Source organism: Rhipicephalus sanguineus, chromosome 3 (assembly GCF_013339695.2).
Source record: "Rhipicephalus sanguineus isolate Rsan-2018 chromosome 3, BIME_Rsan_1.4, whole genome shotgun sequence".
NCBI lineage: Eukaryota > Metazoa > Arthropoda > Arachnida > Ixodida > Ixodidae > Rhipicephalus > Rhipicephalus sanguineus.
In genome coordinates, this window is record NC_051178.1 from 217,085,333 (window position 1) to 217,101,806 (window position 16,474).

The following is a 16,474-nucleotide window of genomic DNA, read 5'->3' on the forward strand; positions in this document are numbered from 1 at the left end:
CAGCAAGTGTGCAAAAGAATGCTGGGAACCAGCAGGCTGACTTTTTCCTGTGAACAGGGAAACCAAGAAAGGGATGCTGACTGTGCTACAGGTGGACACTACATGCTAGCAAAGCAATCAACAAGAACTTAGAATAACAGAGAGCTGAGCTAGTTGGTAAGTATTCATTCTAAAAAGACAGGGCGTGCAAACACGGACACAAGAAAGAAGTCAGGACACCACAAACGCCGACTAACAACTGAAGGGACGCACAACGGCTGAAAAGAAAGAAGGCACGAAAACTTATCTGCGCATGCCCATGCAACAGGCGAACCTATCAATCCGGCACGCGTGGCGGTCTACGTGGAAGATAACTGTTAAGGCATTTGATTTCATGTTTATGCAAGTTGATCGACGGTTGGCTCACGCATGCACTACCACTATTCTCGATATGCCAAGCTTCAATCATCAGGCGCGTTTCTTCATTTCTATGCCGGTACAATACTGCGCATTCATCAAATTTTGGCGTGCACTTACAATCTCGACAATGTAAAGATAGATTAGAAGGTGAGCCTCCTGTTAGCGATCTCTCATGTTCCAACAATCTCTGGTTGATGCATCTGCCCTACGTAGGACAGACGGGCAGATGCATCAACCAGAGATTGTTGGAACATAAGAGATCGCTAACAGGAGGCTCACCTTCTAATCTATCTTTACATTGTCGAGATTGTAAGTGCACGCCAAAATTTGATGAATGCGCAGTATTGTACCGGCATAGAAATGAAGAAACGCGCCTGATAATTGAAGCTTGGCATATCGAGAATAGTGGTAGTGCATGCGTGAGCCAACCGTCGATTAACTTGCATAAACATGAAATCAAATGCCTTAACAGTTATCTTCCACGTAGACCGCCACGCGTGCTGGATTGATAGGTTCGCCTGTTGCATGGGCATGCGCAGATAAGTTTTCGTGCCTTCTTTCTTTTCAGCCGTTGTGCGTCCCTTCAGTTGTTAGTCGGCGTTTGTGGTGTCCTGACTTCTTTCTTGTGTCCGTGTTTGCACGCCCTGTCTTTTTAGAATGACAACAAGAACTGCACTCAATGATGCACCAGCTTTGGGACAATGTTCCACGAAGGCAGCCTTGATGATTTCAAGAGTGCAAAAACAATGCACTCCTCAGAAAAAAGAAGAAATCTTTGAGGAGGAGTAGCAGCAGTACCTGTAGGAAGGCATGCTCCCAAAGGTGATGATGCGGCTGTCCAGGGTGGTCGAGGCATGGTGTCCGGGAGCGTCCTCATGCTCTTTCTTGGCTGCAGTCAGTGGTGCCTTGTGTCGGGCTGAGCCTTTCTTGGGCGCCCCTGGGGCCTGCTCTAGCTTGGGCATGGTACTCCGCCTGTGCAGTGTCCAGTGGCAACACCCATTCTCCCAGTGATTAGATATCTCGATGCCAGACCAAGACGAACAAGAGAAAGCAAGTCCTTACAACAACTACTACAGTCGAACCCACTTATAACGATCCCACATATAACGATCTATCGGTTATAACGACCATGTTTGGGTGCACTTACGATTTTCCTATGCTAACCATTGAAGCTGCGTCCAGATATACCGAACATTTTTCAAAGCCTCCTACTTTTACAACGAACCCTTCAGACACGGTCGCGGTAAAAATATGGCGCATACGAAGCGAAAAAAAGTTAAAACATGCCTTCTAAAGCGTGACAGGGGCGCGCGCTCGCGCGTGCCCCGCTCCGGTTCACTCGCGACTAAGATAACTGTGATCGGAGCGCACCGCACGCAGATTTCGGACGCTGCGAGTGACGTCGCTCACTTTCCAGGCGTTTCTTCAGTGCTAGAATGGCAGTGCGGAAAAAAAAATAGTAGGCAGCATGAAGCCTTGTGGTCAGCTAACCCTTACTGACGCCGTTCTCTGCAGCTACGACCGCCTGCGATGAACCATTTATGCCTTGGAACGCAAGAAGGCATAAATGCAAGAAGTGATAACCGCGATAACTTTCTATCGCAAAAAGGTTCACTGCATCCCTAAACTCGTCGACGCCACAATGTGCCGCGAAAAGCCGTCCGTCTTTTCGGTAACGGCAGAGACCGGTCGATCGGTGATTACGACTTCCGCGCGATTGCGGCGATGCCTTCGCGGATAAGCATCAGAAAAGAGCGAAGGCGAGGTGGCGGCCGTCGAGGAACGTGTCATTGTGACTTATAGCCGACAACCTTATCACAGTAATCTGTAGATACCTGATCGGCTGCGTGTGTGGCGTACGCCGTACACTGCGGATTGACGGCGGTATGAGCGCGCCATGCTTAGCCATGCTGCCGTTCGCAAGTTCGCCGCCGCCGCGTGGTGCGAGACCGCTTTAAAGTGCGCATCGTTTTGTAGAAAGGAAAATAGCTTGCTGTTGTTGAGCGGCGCGGGCACCGAGAAACGTCGATGCACTGACAGCGAGCGTATACTGCGTGTTTGACTAGGTGACAACTGAAGTGCGCCGCGCATCGTCATGCAGGGCCGCGAGAGCATCGCGGAGACGTAGAGTGCGCGTTGCTTGGAAAATGCTTGTTTTCGCCGCGTTGAACGAAGAGGCTAGTCGCTGCACCCGTGCACGGTCCGGAGTGAAGCAAGCACGAAGAACATACAAACGCGCGCATACATAGGCGTACCAACCGGGGGGGCAAGGGGGGCGCTAGCCCCCCCACTGAGAAATGCTAGGGGGGCGGAGCCCCCCCACTTTCGACAGTGGTCATTCTGGGCTGCAGACTGGGAAACTAACAAGTCAGGTGAACTAACGCAGCAATAACGTAAACATGTTATAAAATTTGTCCGCCGATTCAGCTGTGACGACTGTCCTCCGTGTGTCATGACCACGCACTGTATAGGCTCTCTGCGGTGCGGGCTGCCTATTCCACGCTTTCGCGTCTTGCGTTCGAGCATTGCAGAGGAGGCTATCGCTCAGCTGGGGCTCTATAACATTACACCAATCTGTCATGATTTTAGTTTGTTCGGCCTGGCCTGAAATTACAGTAATCCGTGACGCAAACATGGGCGGGAACCAGTGAACATTTTATAGCCCGATGAAACACTCTCTTTTTTTCGGGAAATTTAGTTTCTTTGAAAACGATTAGCATCGCCACTGCTCCATATCCAAGCTGCTGTGAGTTTACGAGTGTGCAGAAATGTCGAGTATTTTAGTTGTGCCGAGCCAGGAGAGCTAAAATAGATTCCCACTTTAGTCTCCGATTAACCTGCTTCAGCGTGCTTATCACATGGTAGCCTGCAGCGGTGGCGGCGGCTTTTGACAAGGCTGTGGAGTCGAGCACATTGAGAAGCCCAGCTTTCAAGTTTGCCCCGTAACTTGATCCACCTCACCAGTTAGATGATCAGCGTCCACGGTTTTCTGGACTGAGAAGGCTGCTACCTGCAAAGGATAGTGTCTGTTCCTAATAATGTTTATTTCTCTCTCTACCTCTCTGTCAGCAACGATGAGTTCCCAGAAAGTTGTATACGCGCATGGGCCGCTCAACATCGTTATACTACTACTGAAAGTATCTATTATACACATATGAATCCATCTCGCCCGCTGCTATAAGTAGCCGCTGCCGATGTGATTGGCGGACAGCCTTCTTGAATTACGTTCAGAAAGAGACACTATGTGGCTATTCCGAAAAAAAAAAATATTGTTCAGCACAGTAATGCGCTGCCTATTGTGCAGACTTCATTTTAACGCCGCGAGTTTTCGCATACTCGTGACGTCGCCTGTGAAGGAGGCGATTTCATGGCACACCAAAAATTTTTGACGAATAGCAAAGAACCAATGACCAATAATACACCGCATTGAAAATAGGTTATTATTATTTTTTTCTTTACACAGTCATGCGTAAACGATAATTACGCAGTGGATCTTTTGCGCGTCATTTCTTGCGTCGTGTTACGAGCAGGTGCTGTGAGCGTGACTCAGAAACTTTCGACCAATCTTTAAAAGCTAACGACCTTAATGGAAGGAGACAATGCGGGATGGTTTAACGTTTTAATAATACTAATTATATCTGGGGTTCAACGTCCCAAAACTGCGATATGATTATGAGAGACCTCGTAGTGAAGGGCTCCGAAAATTTCGACCACCTGGGGTTTTAATGTTATAATCACCCACATATTTTCAAAGAAAATTTGAGCTTACACAGTTTGCGTAGGCTATCTACTTGGAGGGGCCGGAGGGGAGGAGTAAAGGGGCCACTTCACCGCTTTCCCGTCCACCTCCCACACAAGCTGGGAAAAGTAGGAGGGCAAGGAATGACACCTAGTATATAAATTTGTAGTCATTTATAATCTTTTAACTATGCTCAACCAGCTCAATGTGGTTTCCATAAATATTAATCGACTGAACTTGGTCTTCTTCTTTAGAAACACATTATATTAGAGGGCTCTAAGAGTAAAGAAATTGGCACTTGGATTATCCTGAAGAGTTCTGCGAAGTACCTTGCTTTGTCAGCCACATATTTTGTTTAATAAGTGAGAATTTAAGGTACTACAGTCATAGCAGATTCTTCATGCTCATTGTATTTAGAACGCCAAACTGACTGTGAAGTTTGCAGATGGAATGCTCAGATGAAGTACAGGGTAAATGTGGCTGTACTTCTTAAACTTCACGGTAATATTTCCAAAATGTTATTAAACACTGCTGTGTTTCGCAGTATAGGACGGCCCAACCTGCACAATCTGTTTGTGCAGATTCTTCCTTAATTGAAAACAAACAGTTTTGAAAAGCAAATCATGTAATCAACCCTATGAATATAAAAAATCAAGTCAAATTGAGCGAAAATATAGTTCCCTCTCTCTTTATTATATATATATATATATATATATATATATATATATATATATATATATATATATATATATATATACACACACACACACACACACGGCGGACAGAGTGAGAGACGCCAGCCCCCCACTCGCAAACGAGTTGGTACGCCACTGCGCGCATACGGCATACAACAAGCGGCCCGGCAGTGACTCCGTGACCCGAGTAGGCGACGCGCTTCACGCAACTAGCCAGGGATGATCGGCTCCACATCGCGGTACCGTGCTTTGGTGAAACGGTGTCAGCTCATTGCAAAGGCGGTTAATTCACTCGTGAGCACGCAGCGGGAGTCGCTTCATGACGCGAAAAGGCTTAGCTTGTCACCCAAGGGGTTGTTAGCACTTTAATAAAAGTGCACAAAGAAAAAAAAAAACGGCTTGGCCGCTAAGTGCACGTTTTTAAGGGCGAGTCCATGTACAACGAACTACTGATATAACGACCACTTTTCGCGACACTTTCGAGTTCGTTATAAACGGGTTCGACTTATGCCCTTGACTGTTAATGTCACTGCTGCTCCCACAGCCACAGCATGCTGCCTTTCTTGCAAGACTTCTGTAACAACAATCCACTGTTGAAGACGTTCTCTAAAAGAGCCACAAGTGTTCACGCTTGTTAATGCGCAGATTTAATGGAGTATTAGAGGAACACTCAGCTCCCTGAACGCCATCCCATAAAATGACCACGTCAGAAGGGCCCACCAGGTGGGGAGTGAGTGCACGTTGCAGCATGCTGCACACATTTAGAAATGTCCAACACTAGGTATTTGGGACGGCTACAAATACTTTTAAGCGACATTTGCAGAAAATTTCTGCAAGTCTTTCGAATGGGGCCCTGAAACATTTATGGTGACTTTGTACACTGAACAGGTAGACCTTCAGATCATTAGCAGACTCCTGTGTAACTTATTATAAGGTCTTAAACATGCGCATCACTACACATCGTGGCAATGATGAAGTTATCAGCTGTCCCTGTCCATGGCACGTTTCATAGGTGAGCCATGTCATGCAGGCAATTAATCTGCTTGGCTGCCCCACTGACATCACGGGTAATTTTTCCAACTTTGCAATAGTTGGAACACTTTATCATTTATTGTGTTTAAGAAAACAGTGGTATAAAAAGAATACACAATTGTAATTTACTACATTTTGATGCACAGCAAGTGTTGCCTGCCTGCGTTTGCCACCAGTGTTGATCTCCAGGTTTCCTTTCTCAGGCACCATGAATCACCCTTGCATGTAAACTCAGCAATTAACGACATGTCAACCTAGGTTTCCAGGCCCACTACCAAAATTGGCTCGGCCCACCCCCACAACTTACTTTGCACCATTTGAAAATTCAGTCGACTAGATTTCAACTGACCTGGCTCTAATGGCCTACCACCAAAATTGAATTTTCACAATTTGAGACTTGAGCTAACCACCTGGCCCACTTCAAAAATCAACTTGGGCCATCTTCAAAATTTACTTTGCCCAATTTGATCCCATGACTTAGTCAGCATGTCATGTGAAATAGTCATGGGACCACGTAAGCACCAAGAGTTTCAAAGTCCCTCACCAAGACCAAGGGATGATGTAACGTGACAATGACATGGACGTGCAACCTCCTTCAGGTGTCTGTGTGCTCTGCACTGCTTTTGTATTTAGTGCTACCAAGGAGCCTCTGTAACTTTTTCATGCAAGCTTACCAGCTAAAAATGCAGCAGCCTAGTGTTTGCTTGTCATTAAATGTAATGAGCAACAGCTTTGTTCGAGAATAGGTGCGCGGGCACACAGAAAATACTTGTTCAGAACCTGCACTGAGCACAATGCCAGGTTACAACTTTATCATTTTTCAGCCAGCCCTAATGAGATAACTTGTGTAAGTGTCTCAATCCAAGCAACTTGTTTTCCTGATTTTCTGATCACTTGAAGCGCATATTATAATGTATCTGCATGGACAGAGACAAAATTGCAGCTGAGTGATTGCTCTGTTTGCAATGCTTGCCTAACGATGCTTTGGGTGACTTGAATGCTTATCTAACTCGTGGTAACGTTTTGTTGTTGCGATCTGTCCAGTGCTTGCTTGTTCTTGCCTTGGGCAAACACGTGCATGATGAATGATGCAGGTACTCACTGCATAACGGACGTGGATGATGCCAGCACACAGTCACATCAATGCTGTGATGTAGTTAGTACATTATCTTTATGAGCTTGCACATTTTATTAAACTGTACCACGCAGCTCTGCACATTAACTACAGTTTTAAGTTTTATGCACATTTATTTCTGCACTCATTGCTTTCTACATTCATTATATTGAAATTCAATAGGAGTTACCAACTGGCCCCTCAGAACACCCTTCTGCAAGAGTTATCTACTCATTACCTGTGACTAGCCAAAGCCATTTCTGGGTAGAAATCTACACTGGCCGTCACATGGGGGTTGGAAAGCCCTGAAAGAGCCGAGTATGCCAGGGAATGAACGCAGTTCCATTGAACATAAAGTGAACTTACCTGTAGCAAGTGGCCAGGAGGGCAAAGAAGATGAAGACGCCACCAACCACCGACACAAGGACAATCACCAGCGAAGGGGTGCTCAGTGCATCCTTCCTGCCCACTGCACAGCATTTACGAAATTGAGAGTTGCTTGGGATGACCAAAAAAAGCACAGCGACTAACTAAAGTTTAAAGAAATGATGGCTTCCATACAGAAGCCTTCTTCACAAGGAGGCCAATCAACTAGAGGTGTCTCTTAAATAGACACATGATGCAAGCACCACACAAAGAACGAGGGTGGGTTTTCATAATTTTGATCAAGTCTGTGTCATATAGATTATGGAGTTAATGGAGAGTATCTCAGTAACCTGCGATTCGCTGATGACATTGCATTGATGAGTAACGCGGGAGACGAATTACAGCACATGATTACTGAACTGGATACGGAAAGTAGAAGAGTAGGTCTGAAAATTAATATGCAGAAAACTAAAGTAATGTGGAACAATCTTGGCAGAGAACAGCGCTTTGCGATAGGGGGCGAGACAGTGGAAGTTGTAAAGGAGTACGTCTACTTAGGACAGGTAGTAACCGCGGAGCCGAACCATGAGAGTGAAATAACTAGAAGAATAAGGATGGGATGGGGCTCATTCGGCAAGCATTATCAAATCATGAATGGTAGTCTACCACTATCCCTCAAGAGGAAGGTATATAACAGCTGCATCTTACCGGTACTTACCTACGGAGCAGAAACCTGGAGACTTACAAAGAGGGTTCAACTTAAATTGAGGACGACGCAGCGAGCGATGGAAAGGAAAATGATAGGTGTAACCTTAAGAGACAGGAAGAGAGCAGAGTGGGTGAGCGAACAAACAGGGGTTACGGATATCATAGTTGAAATCAAGAAGAAATGGATATGGGCCGGGCACGTAGCACGTCGGCAGGCTAACCGGTGGTCGTTAAGGGTAACTGACTGGATTCCAAGAGATGGTAAACGCGTGAGGGGGAGACAGAAAATTAGGTGGGTAGATGAGATTAAGAAGTTTGTAGGTATAACGTGGCAGCAGAAAGCACAGGACCGGGTTGATTGGCGGAACATGGGAGAGGCCTTTGCCCTGCAGTGGGCATAGACAGGCTGATGATGATGATGTAGATTATGTCTTGACAGGAGTGATTTCCAGTTTCTTTCCTTGCCGATTATACTAGCATTCATCCAGTCCTTGGCGTGATTAGTCACAACCATGTGCTCCACCAGTGCATTTGATACCACTTTGCTCTTTTCTACATTATGGTGCAGACGCGATCTAAAGTTGCTGCTTTCCCGAATGTAAACACTCTTGCACTCTTGTACGCTGCACCAACAGAAGGCTTCACTTGATAGCCTGTCCATGCTACTTCTAAGTGCATGCCTTAATTTGCGCACTGGCACGAAAGCAAACTTCCACATTACAGCTACGCAGTATGCGCAACAAGGTCTCGCTTATCCCAAGCATGTAAGGAACAGGAATGCATTTCTTCTGTCTGACACAGGCAGGCTCGGAGGGGGCAGAGAAATGGACATAATAACCGCACATAACATATATTTATGTTGTACGCTTTACATCCCAGCAGCTGCAAAACAACATGCATGTTGAAGAGACTTGGCACTAACCTGTAGGCATGTCAGAAGCACAGCAGACTTTGATATGTTATAGAACAAAGTAACCCATAATTTTATTAAAGGTGTATTTGCTTACAGTTACCAATCTGTGAGCGTTAATCAGCTATAGGTAAAAAGTAATCCATTATGTATCCTACACATGTTTACTGCTGCTGCCCATAACGAGCCCAGCTGTGCATCCTCTGCAGTCACTCGACATGAAGAATTGCTTTACAGTGCTCCCATTTCCTCTCATCTTCCTGTGAGAACATCGTCACTAAAAACTCCTAAAACCTCTCACACATGTCCTGGTCTCCAAAGAGTTTGATGAAGCTCGAGGTGGCAAGACAAACATTGTATGGTAATGCTGCTGCTGCTTTTGGGTGTTTGTGCAACTATTCTAGCACCGACTGCAAAATTACAAGTGCAAATCTTGTGTGCAGTGCTACACAAAGCCGAATTCAACCATCCGAAATACACAGCTAAATACTTTCCTTCCTGATTTCAGTTGATGTACTCATGAAGGCAAAAGCTTCCCATCACTGCATGTGCTGCTGCACTGTCAGCATTAACTTGCCTCTTGAAATTTTGTTTTGTGCAACAGCCCTTAAGCTCAAATCGGCATGTGCTATCAGCCGCCCTACGCAGACACTTTCTTGTCTATGGACTTCCAAGAGGCACTTGACCATGAGGTGCTTGAGCGTCTGCTTGCGATGCGGTAGGCACCGGGTTCGATTCCAACTGGAAACCTACTGGTTCTTCCTAAGGGGTAGAGGAGTACACCGACTTGGCGCTTGGTTGTTCTTGGGTACTCATCTCGAAAAGTGGCCCCATAAGTTTCTGCAAAGGCACCTTAACTCGCCACAGCCTTGGTGAAACAGTCGAGCACCCGTCACTGTCGTGGCAGGCAGAGAACTGCCGACGCCTGGTGCCTACTGGTAAGATACGAACAAGCCCGCTTCCGGCCTGGTGCTCGGGAAAACAGAGTACATAGTCACTCGGGAAGGCATCCACCCTGTGGGAAATTGGCGACATGGGATCGCCAGACTTCGTCATCCTCTCTCTTTTTTTATTTGTTTGTTTTGTGCAATAGCCCTTTAACTTTTATCGGGGTGTGCTATCGGCCCCCTACACAGACATTTCCTTGTCTGTGGACTTCCACGAGGCACTGCAATCGGTTAAGTCATTCTGTCATGTGTCATTGCTCCTTTTTGGTGATCTTAATGTTCTTGATCCCACATGGTCTGAACTGGCCCTCACTTTGTCTAAGCATAATACTGAAGTTAACTTCATTAACACATGCCTCCCTTTTCAACTGACACAACTTGTATTGAAACAAACATGAAAAAAAATAAGCACATACTGAACATAATCAACCTTTTCTTAGCATGCCATCTCAACAACACGTTAAGATATCTGCCAGGATTATGTGATAACTCTGGCAATGGAACTGCCGCTGGTACCGAAGGAAAAAAGGGCTGCTGACACAACTGATCGCTCAATCTTCAAGGCCACCAGGGGTCATCGCCCTACAAGAGATCGGTACCCGACCAACACTTCAGGGATATGAAGCATATCACTCGAGTCAAGATGACAAGTGGAAGGTAGCCACGCTCGTGGATAAAAACATCACGACTATACAACATAAACTGGACGACAACATAGACGTACTGCATGTACTCCTCGAACTCGTCTACAAAGGCAACCAGAAACAAAGTGCTTTCATTTTAAACATCTATAGCCCCCCACGTCAAAGGCGGGCTACCATTGCCAAACTCTTCCGAGACACCCTTTGCCTCGCCAAAGAAAACCCACTAGTCATTATGGGCGACTTCAACGCGCAGAACATGCTATGGGGATACCAGAGGCGTGACTGGAAAGGCCTCCAGCTAGAGACAACGATGGAATTGTGTCAACTCATGCTCATCACAGACCCAAGCACACCGACAAGGGAGGGAAACAGTGTAACACGTGACACAACACCCGACCTCACTTCCATCACACAAACCACACGAGCCGAATGGCACAACAAACTCGAAAACTTGGGAAGTGATCACTACATACTGAACATAACACTACAGACCGGACGCCTACGCAGGGATATTGGCACAGCCAAATTAACTGACTGGCAAAAAATGAGGGAAGCCCAAGAACAGGATGAAGAGACAATCACAAACTTGGAAGACTGGTGCAACAAACTTTGTCGACAAAAAGAACACCACACAAAAGAAATAGTCAGAACAACAGAAATCCCGGAGGTGGATTCCCATTTACTACATCTGTGGGACGCCAGACAAGGGCTTACCTGCCGCTGGAAAAAGCAGAAGAACAATAGGAAACTGAGGACACGCATAGCGAAAATAACAGCGGAAGCGGAAGAATACGCCATGCCACTCGCGTCGGCGAACTGGTATAAATTCTGTGACTCCCTGGACAGCACCCTGGGTACAGCCAAGACATGGCACATCCTCAAAGCCATCCTCGACCCCACCAAGACCAAAGGAGAGGGACACAAGGCCCTGGAGCGCTTACTACACACCTACCCAGGCAGCCAACAAGACCTCGTCGACGCCATCAAGACCAAATGCTATGGAGATCCTGCTCCCTCAGAGCCATGCACAACATACGTGGGACAACCGAACCCAACAATGGATGAACCTATAACTGAAAATGAAATGAGAGCGGCCATCGCAGCTACTACCCGTAACACGGCGGCGGGCACAGACCGCATCACAAACGCCATGATAAGAAATCTCAGCGACAAGTCTATCTCTGCACTCACGGCCTTCATCAACCAACACTGGGAACAAGGCACGGTGCCAGCGATGTGGAAACACGCAAGAATAATGATGATCCCCAAACCAGGCAAGAAGTTGGCAATCGAAAACCTCAGACTCATTTCGCTGACATCCTGCCTCGGCAAGGTGTACGAAAGAATCATAAACACAAGACTGCAGAAGCACTTGGAAGATAATAAGCACCTGCCCGACACCATGTTCGGTTTCCGTGCTGGCCTGTCGTCGCAGGACATACTACTACAACTCAAGGAAGAGGTTCTCAGCAACGTTCCCCGCAACGGTGAACACGTCCTCTTAGCCATCGACATTAAAGGGGCTTTCGACAACATCAGCCACCAAGGAATACTGGAGGGGCTCGCAAGCACCAACTGTGGTGAAAGAACATACAAGTACATTCAGAGCTTCTTAAGCCAACGCACAGCGGAGTTGAAGATCGGAGAGCTCCAGACTCCTGCATACTAATCTCCCAACAAGGGCACGCCGCAAGGAGCAGTAATATCACCCACGCTCTTCAACGTAGCCATGGTCGGCCTTGCCAGAAAACTGCAGGAGGTAGAAGGGCTCCGACACGCCTTCTATGCAGATGACATGACACTCTGGACCACAAAAGGATCACTCGCTGAAAAGGAAGAGCGCCTGCAAACTGCAGCTCACATCATCTAAGAATATGTCAGCCAGCGGGGTCTACAGTGCTCCCCAGAGAAATCTGAAATCTTACGTGTATGGCGAAGCAGACGTAACCACGCAGCCTCCACAGACCCATCACAAAAACTTGAGGTATACCTCAATGGAAACCTCATACCAGAGAAACCATTGATAAGGATCCTGGGCATGTGGCTGCAGAGTAACCAACGAGCCACCCACACACTTATGCTCCTCCAAACCAGCGTCAAGGCTATATCAAGCATGATATCTCGGGTGACATCTAAGAAAAGAGGGATGAAGGAAGGAGACACCCTTCGACTTGTTCGAAGCCTGGTGGTAAGCCGCATAACATATAGCCTACCTTATTATAATCTCACACAATCTGAGACCAGACGGGCCGACACCCTCTTGAGAATGGCATTCAAGACTGCTCTCCGTCTGCCGACGAGTACATCTACTGAGAAATTGATGGCACTGGGGCTTCATAACACCCTCAGCGAACTTGTTGAAGCCCTTCACGTCTCACAACAACAGAGACTTGAGCGTACTTGCACGGGCCAACAGGTCCTAAAAACCCTAGGATTTCAAGCCTCGACAACGAGAGCCCAGGAAACCTGCGAGATACCTCGTCATGTCCGGGAGGGCTATCACGTTGCCCCAATTCCACGCAACATGGACCCCAACCTACACAGCGGCAGAAGGAGAGCAAGGGCCCAATACTTCCAGAAAACCTATCGATTCCAAACTACAGCCCGTTTTACGGACGCTGCCATGTATGGGACGACGACTAAAGGAGCAGTGGCAGTGGTATGTGACTGCCGAGGCCACATAACCTCTGGAGCATCTGTCCGCCCTTGCAAGATCACAGAAGCCGAAGAGCTGGCCATCGCACTTGCCATCCGCGAAGGCCTGCATGCAAACAAGCCGCTGACAATACTCACAGACTCCCAGCAGGCCTGCAGGAACTTCCTGCAGGGCAGAACTGGCGTGCCTGCGGCACATATCCTTGCACAAATACCAAGGGAAGGCAAGGACGACTCCTACATACAGACCATCATATGGATACCAGGCCACTCTGGCATCACGGGTAACCTGCACGCCGACCGGGCAGCTCGAGGCTTCGTACACAACCGAGCACTCCTTACGTCGACTGCAGCGGACCCGGAGCCAGTTGACCTCCAGTATGCCACAATACTGAATTACCACAGAGGGCGACGCCTACAGTATCCACCACCTCATCAAAAGCTTGCGACGAAGGAGGCCACTGCATGGCGTAGACTCCAAACCGGAACCTACAAAAAACTACACACACTACACCGCATGCACCCCACATCTTACAGGGATGAATGCCCATGGTGCGGGGCCACACCAACCCTGTACCACATTACGTGGGAGTGCACACTACACGACCTCGAACACCACAACATGAACACCTCATGTGAGCAATGGGAGGTACTGCTGTCCAGCCCGGCCCTCGACGACCAGATCAGGCTCGTTCAGAGAGCAGAGCGGATGGCAAGAGCCAGCGGAGCCCTGGACTAAGGGCCTCGACCATCAGCAAGGCCCCTACGGGGCAATCCACAGGAGCTTTGCCTGTACATAAATAAAGTTTGTCATCATCATCATCCTGTAAGGTACGCAGATTTTCATCTTCAGCTACCTAACAGCAAAGACACCAAAAAATATAATGCTTTGCTATAAAATCGATTATGATATCACTGGTGCTGTGCAAACAGGCTTTTACAGCATTCCTAAAGCAGACTGTAGAAACAAAATCATCATCATCATCATCAGCAGCAGCAGCCTGTCTACGCCCACTGCAGGGCAAAGGCCTCTCCCATGTTCCGCCAATCAACCCGGTCCTGTGCTTTCTGCTGCCACGTTATACCTGCTGCCACGGATAACGAGTGGTCATTAAGGGTAACTGACTGGATTCCGAGAGATGGCAAACGCGTGAGGGGGAGACAGAAAATTAGGTGGGTAGATGAGATTAAGAAACAAAATGGACACTAACAAATGCTCAAACTCACTGAAACTTACATCCAGACTATCAATATAACAGAATGACCCTTATCTACATGACTCAACAGCACACTAAAAGGATTGAAGGATTGAAAAAATAAGAACACATCAGTGAAAAAAGAGTTTTATGAACTACCGTAAAATGCCGAGCAAGCGCACTCCTTGCGGTGAAGGATAATCCAACCAGATTTCGAGGGGGGGCGCTTGCTCGGTCCTGGACCGAAATTCAAGATGGCGGCGGGAGAGCGGCTAAAAATAAAAAAATGCCCATCCCTGTTTCTAATGAAGTGTTCTATTTACCTTACTGTTTTTATTCCCCCTCGTCACTTTCAAACCACCGAAGCAGAGACCGGCTTGACCAATACACGACCGGCCTCGTGACAACGGAATTTCATAAACAACATTAGATACGCATTCAGTGTACTCAGTCTTGTGGTTCTTTTTACACAAGCGATGCTCATCTTGAAAAAAAGGTGGCAGCAGGGAATGAGTGGGGGGGGGGGGTGAGGGCACTTGCTCGGTCACTGGCGCCTATATCAGATCTCCCAAAAAAGGGAGGGGGGCGCTTGTTCGACATTTTACGGCAGTCAGAAATGCCATACACTCTTTTTTATTTTTTTTTCAATGATATTTCCTAACATGCTGCGACAAAATCCCAAACAATTCTGTAAATACATTAACCCAAAGCCACACAAATTGTGAAATGAACACTATAGTGGGTCACCCTCTCCACTGACATCTAATGGGCCTGTCTCTACTGCGCATTGCTCGTGGGTGCTGCTTACTCTTGGTTCGTGAATCGAGCCACTGATCAAGCTGCCGGTCAACTCTGAAGCCAGATTTCAATAAGCGCCTTTAAATAAATGATTACCGTTAGCTGTTTCCACTGCAGCGGCCTGCCACCAAAGCATTATGTATTGTGGTACGACATTGCTCTTCACACAGTCTGATGAGCACGAAATGTTGAAACCCATTGCATGCCTGCCACGAAAGCAAGATATCTTCAGTTCAAAAGTATTCAAAAGTATGAAAACCTATATTCCGTTGTTCAGAGTGACCGCATTTGCCAACTGAAGACATCGTGCGTCCATTGTGGTAAAAAAAAATCAGTCAAAATCCGATGTGGTGTTCCAAAGTTTGGTTGCTCCTGCGCATTGGTTCAATAGGACACAACGGCTCAAATTTTTCCACCGATGCCAGCATTTGCCATTCCCCTACCGGAGAAAGTGAACTTAATCTAAGTGGTCCAACCACTCCGCTTCCCGAAATGCTGTAGCACACACGAATTACATGCAGTGGCTCCTTTTTTATGTCTGTGTGTTATGAGTAAAGGGGCACGGGGCGCGTGCCGGACGGCGGAATGCGTCGATGGTGTACGGGGAATGGAAAAGTACCCGATGGTGTGCACTCCCGCCACGTCCACGCACGCCATTGGCCGGGGAAAGGCGCGTGCCACGCGACCCGAGCCGTCGAGAAAGACCACAGGAGAAGAGAAAGTCATTGTTCGGTGGACTGGTCGAGGAGCAAGGTGGTGCAAGCTAGCGGCGCACCCGCGACGAGAGCAGCAGGGCCCGGTTCTGGAGGCGGCGGCACAAGAGGCTCGGGAGGGTGGCCGTCGACCTTGGTGTCATCCAAGTGAGGCTCCCCGGGCTTGCGGCAGCCTCATCACAGCAGTTCGCAGGCACCTACGTCACTACCTCAGCTCGACAAGACGACGGCGACCCACCGACAATCATCAGAGAGCCACATCGGCAGTTTGACCCAGTGGCACCAAGGAGAGACCAATAGTTAGGCCTAACTGGGATAGACGGTGTTCTCGACGGAGAACGAGGCATCGGCGAGGAAGATGGTCAGCGAGGCGTCTGATCATCGACGACGACTCTGAGGCGTCGACAGGAGATTCGACGATGGGACAGGGCGTCGACTTAGGCAACGAATAGAAGCAGCGAACACCAAGAAGTAAGAACGTTCGATTCGGATAGAGACTGTGAGAAGCCATAGTGGCCAGCCTTTCGAGTCGTGAGGAGATAAGCGTAGATCGAATGC

The 16,474-nt window shown here is 47.7% G+C and overlaps 2 protein-coding genes and 1 long non-coding RNA gene across 3 annotated transcripts in view; 1 reads left to right on the forward strand and 2 right to left on the reverse strand.

Annotated features, from left to right (window-relative positions):
- LOC119388290 (protein SEC13 homolog) overlaps positions 1 to 16,474 on the reverse strand; it is a 492,033-nt gene that overhangs the window by 220,014 nt on the left and 255,545 nt on the right.
- LOC119388291 (disintegrin and metalloproteinase domain-containing protein 11) overlaps positions 1 to 16,474 on the reverse strand; it is a 483,088-nt gene that overhangs the window by 94,774 nt on the left and 371,840 nt on the right. The window contains exons 26-27 of the mRNA XM_049413903.1: positions 7,346 to 7,448; positions 1,198 to 1,371 (exon numbers count right to left, since the gene is read on the reverse strand). Of these exons, the coding sequence (XP_049269860.1) occupies positions 1,198 to 1,371; positions 7,346 to 7,448 (277 nt within the window). The remainder of the gene's footprint in view (positions 1 to 1,197; positions 1,372 to 7,345; positions 7,449 to 16,474) is intronic.
- The window catches only part of LOC119388298 (uncharacterized), a 50,432-nt gene that overhangs the window by 7,614 nt on the left and 26,344 nt on the right, over positions 1 to 16,474 (forward strand). The window lies entirely within an intron of this gene.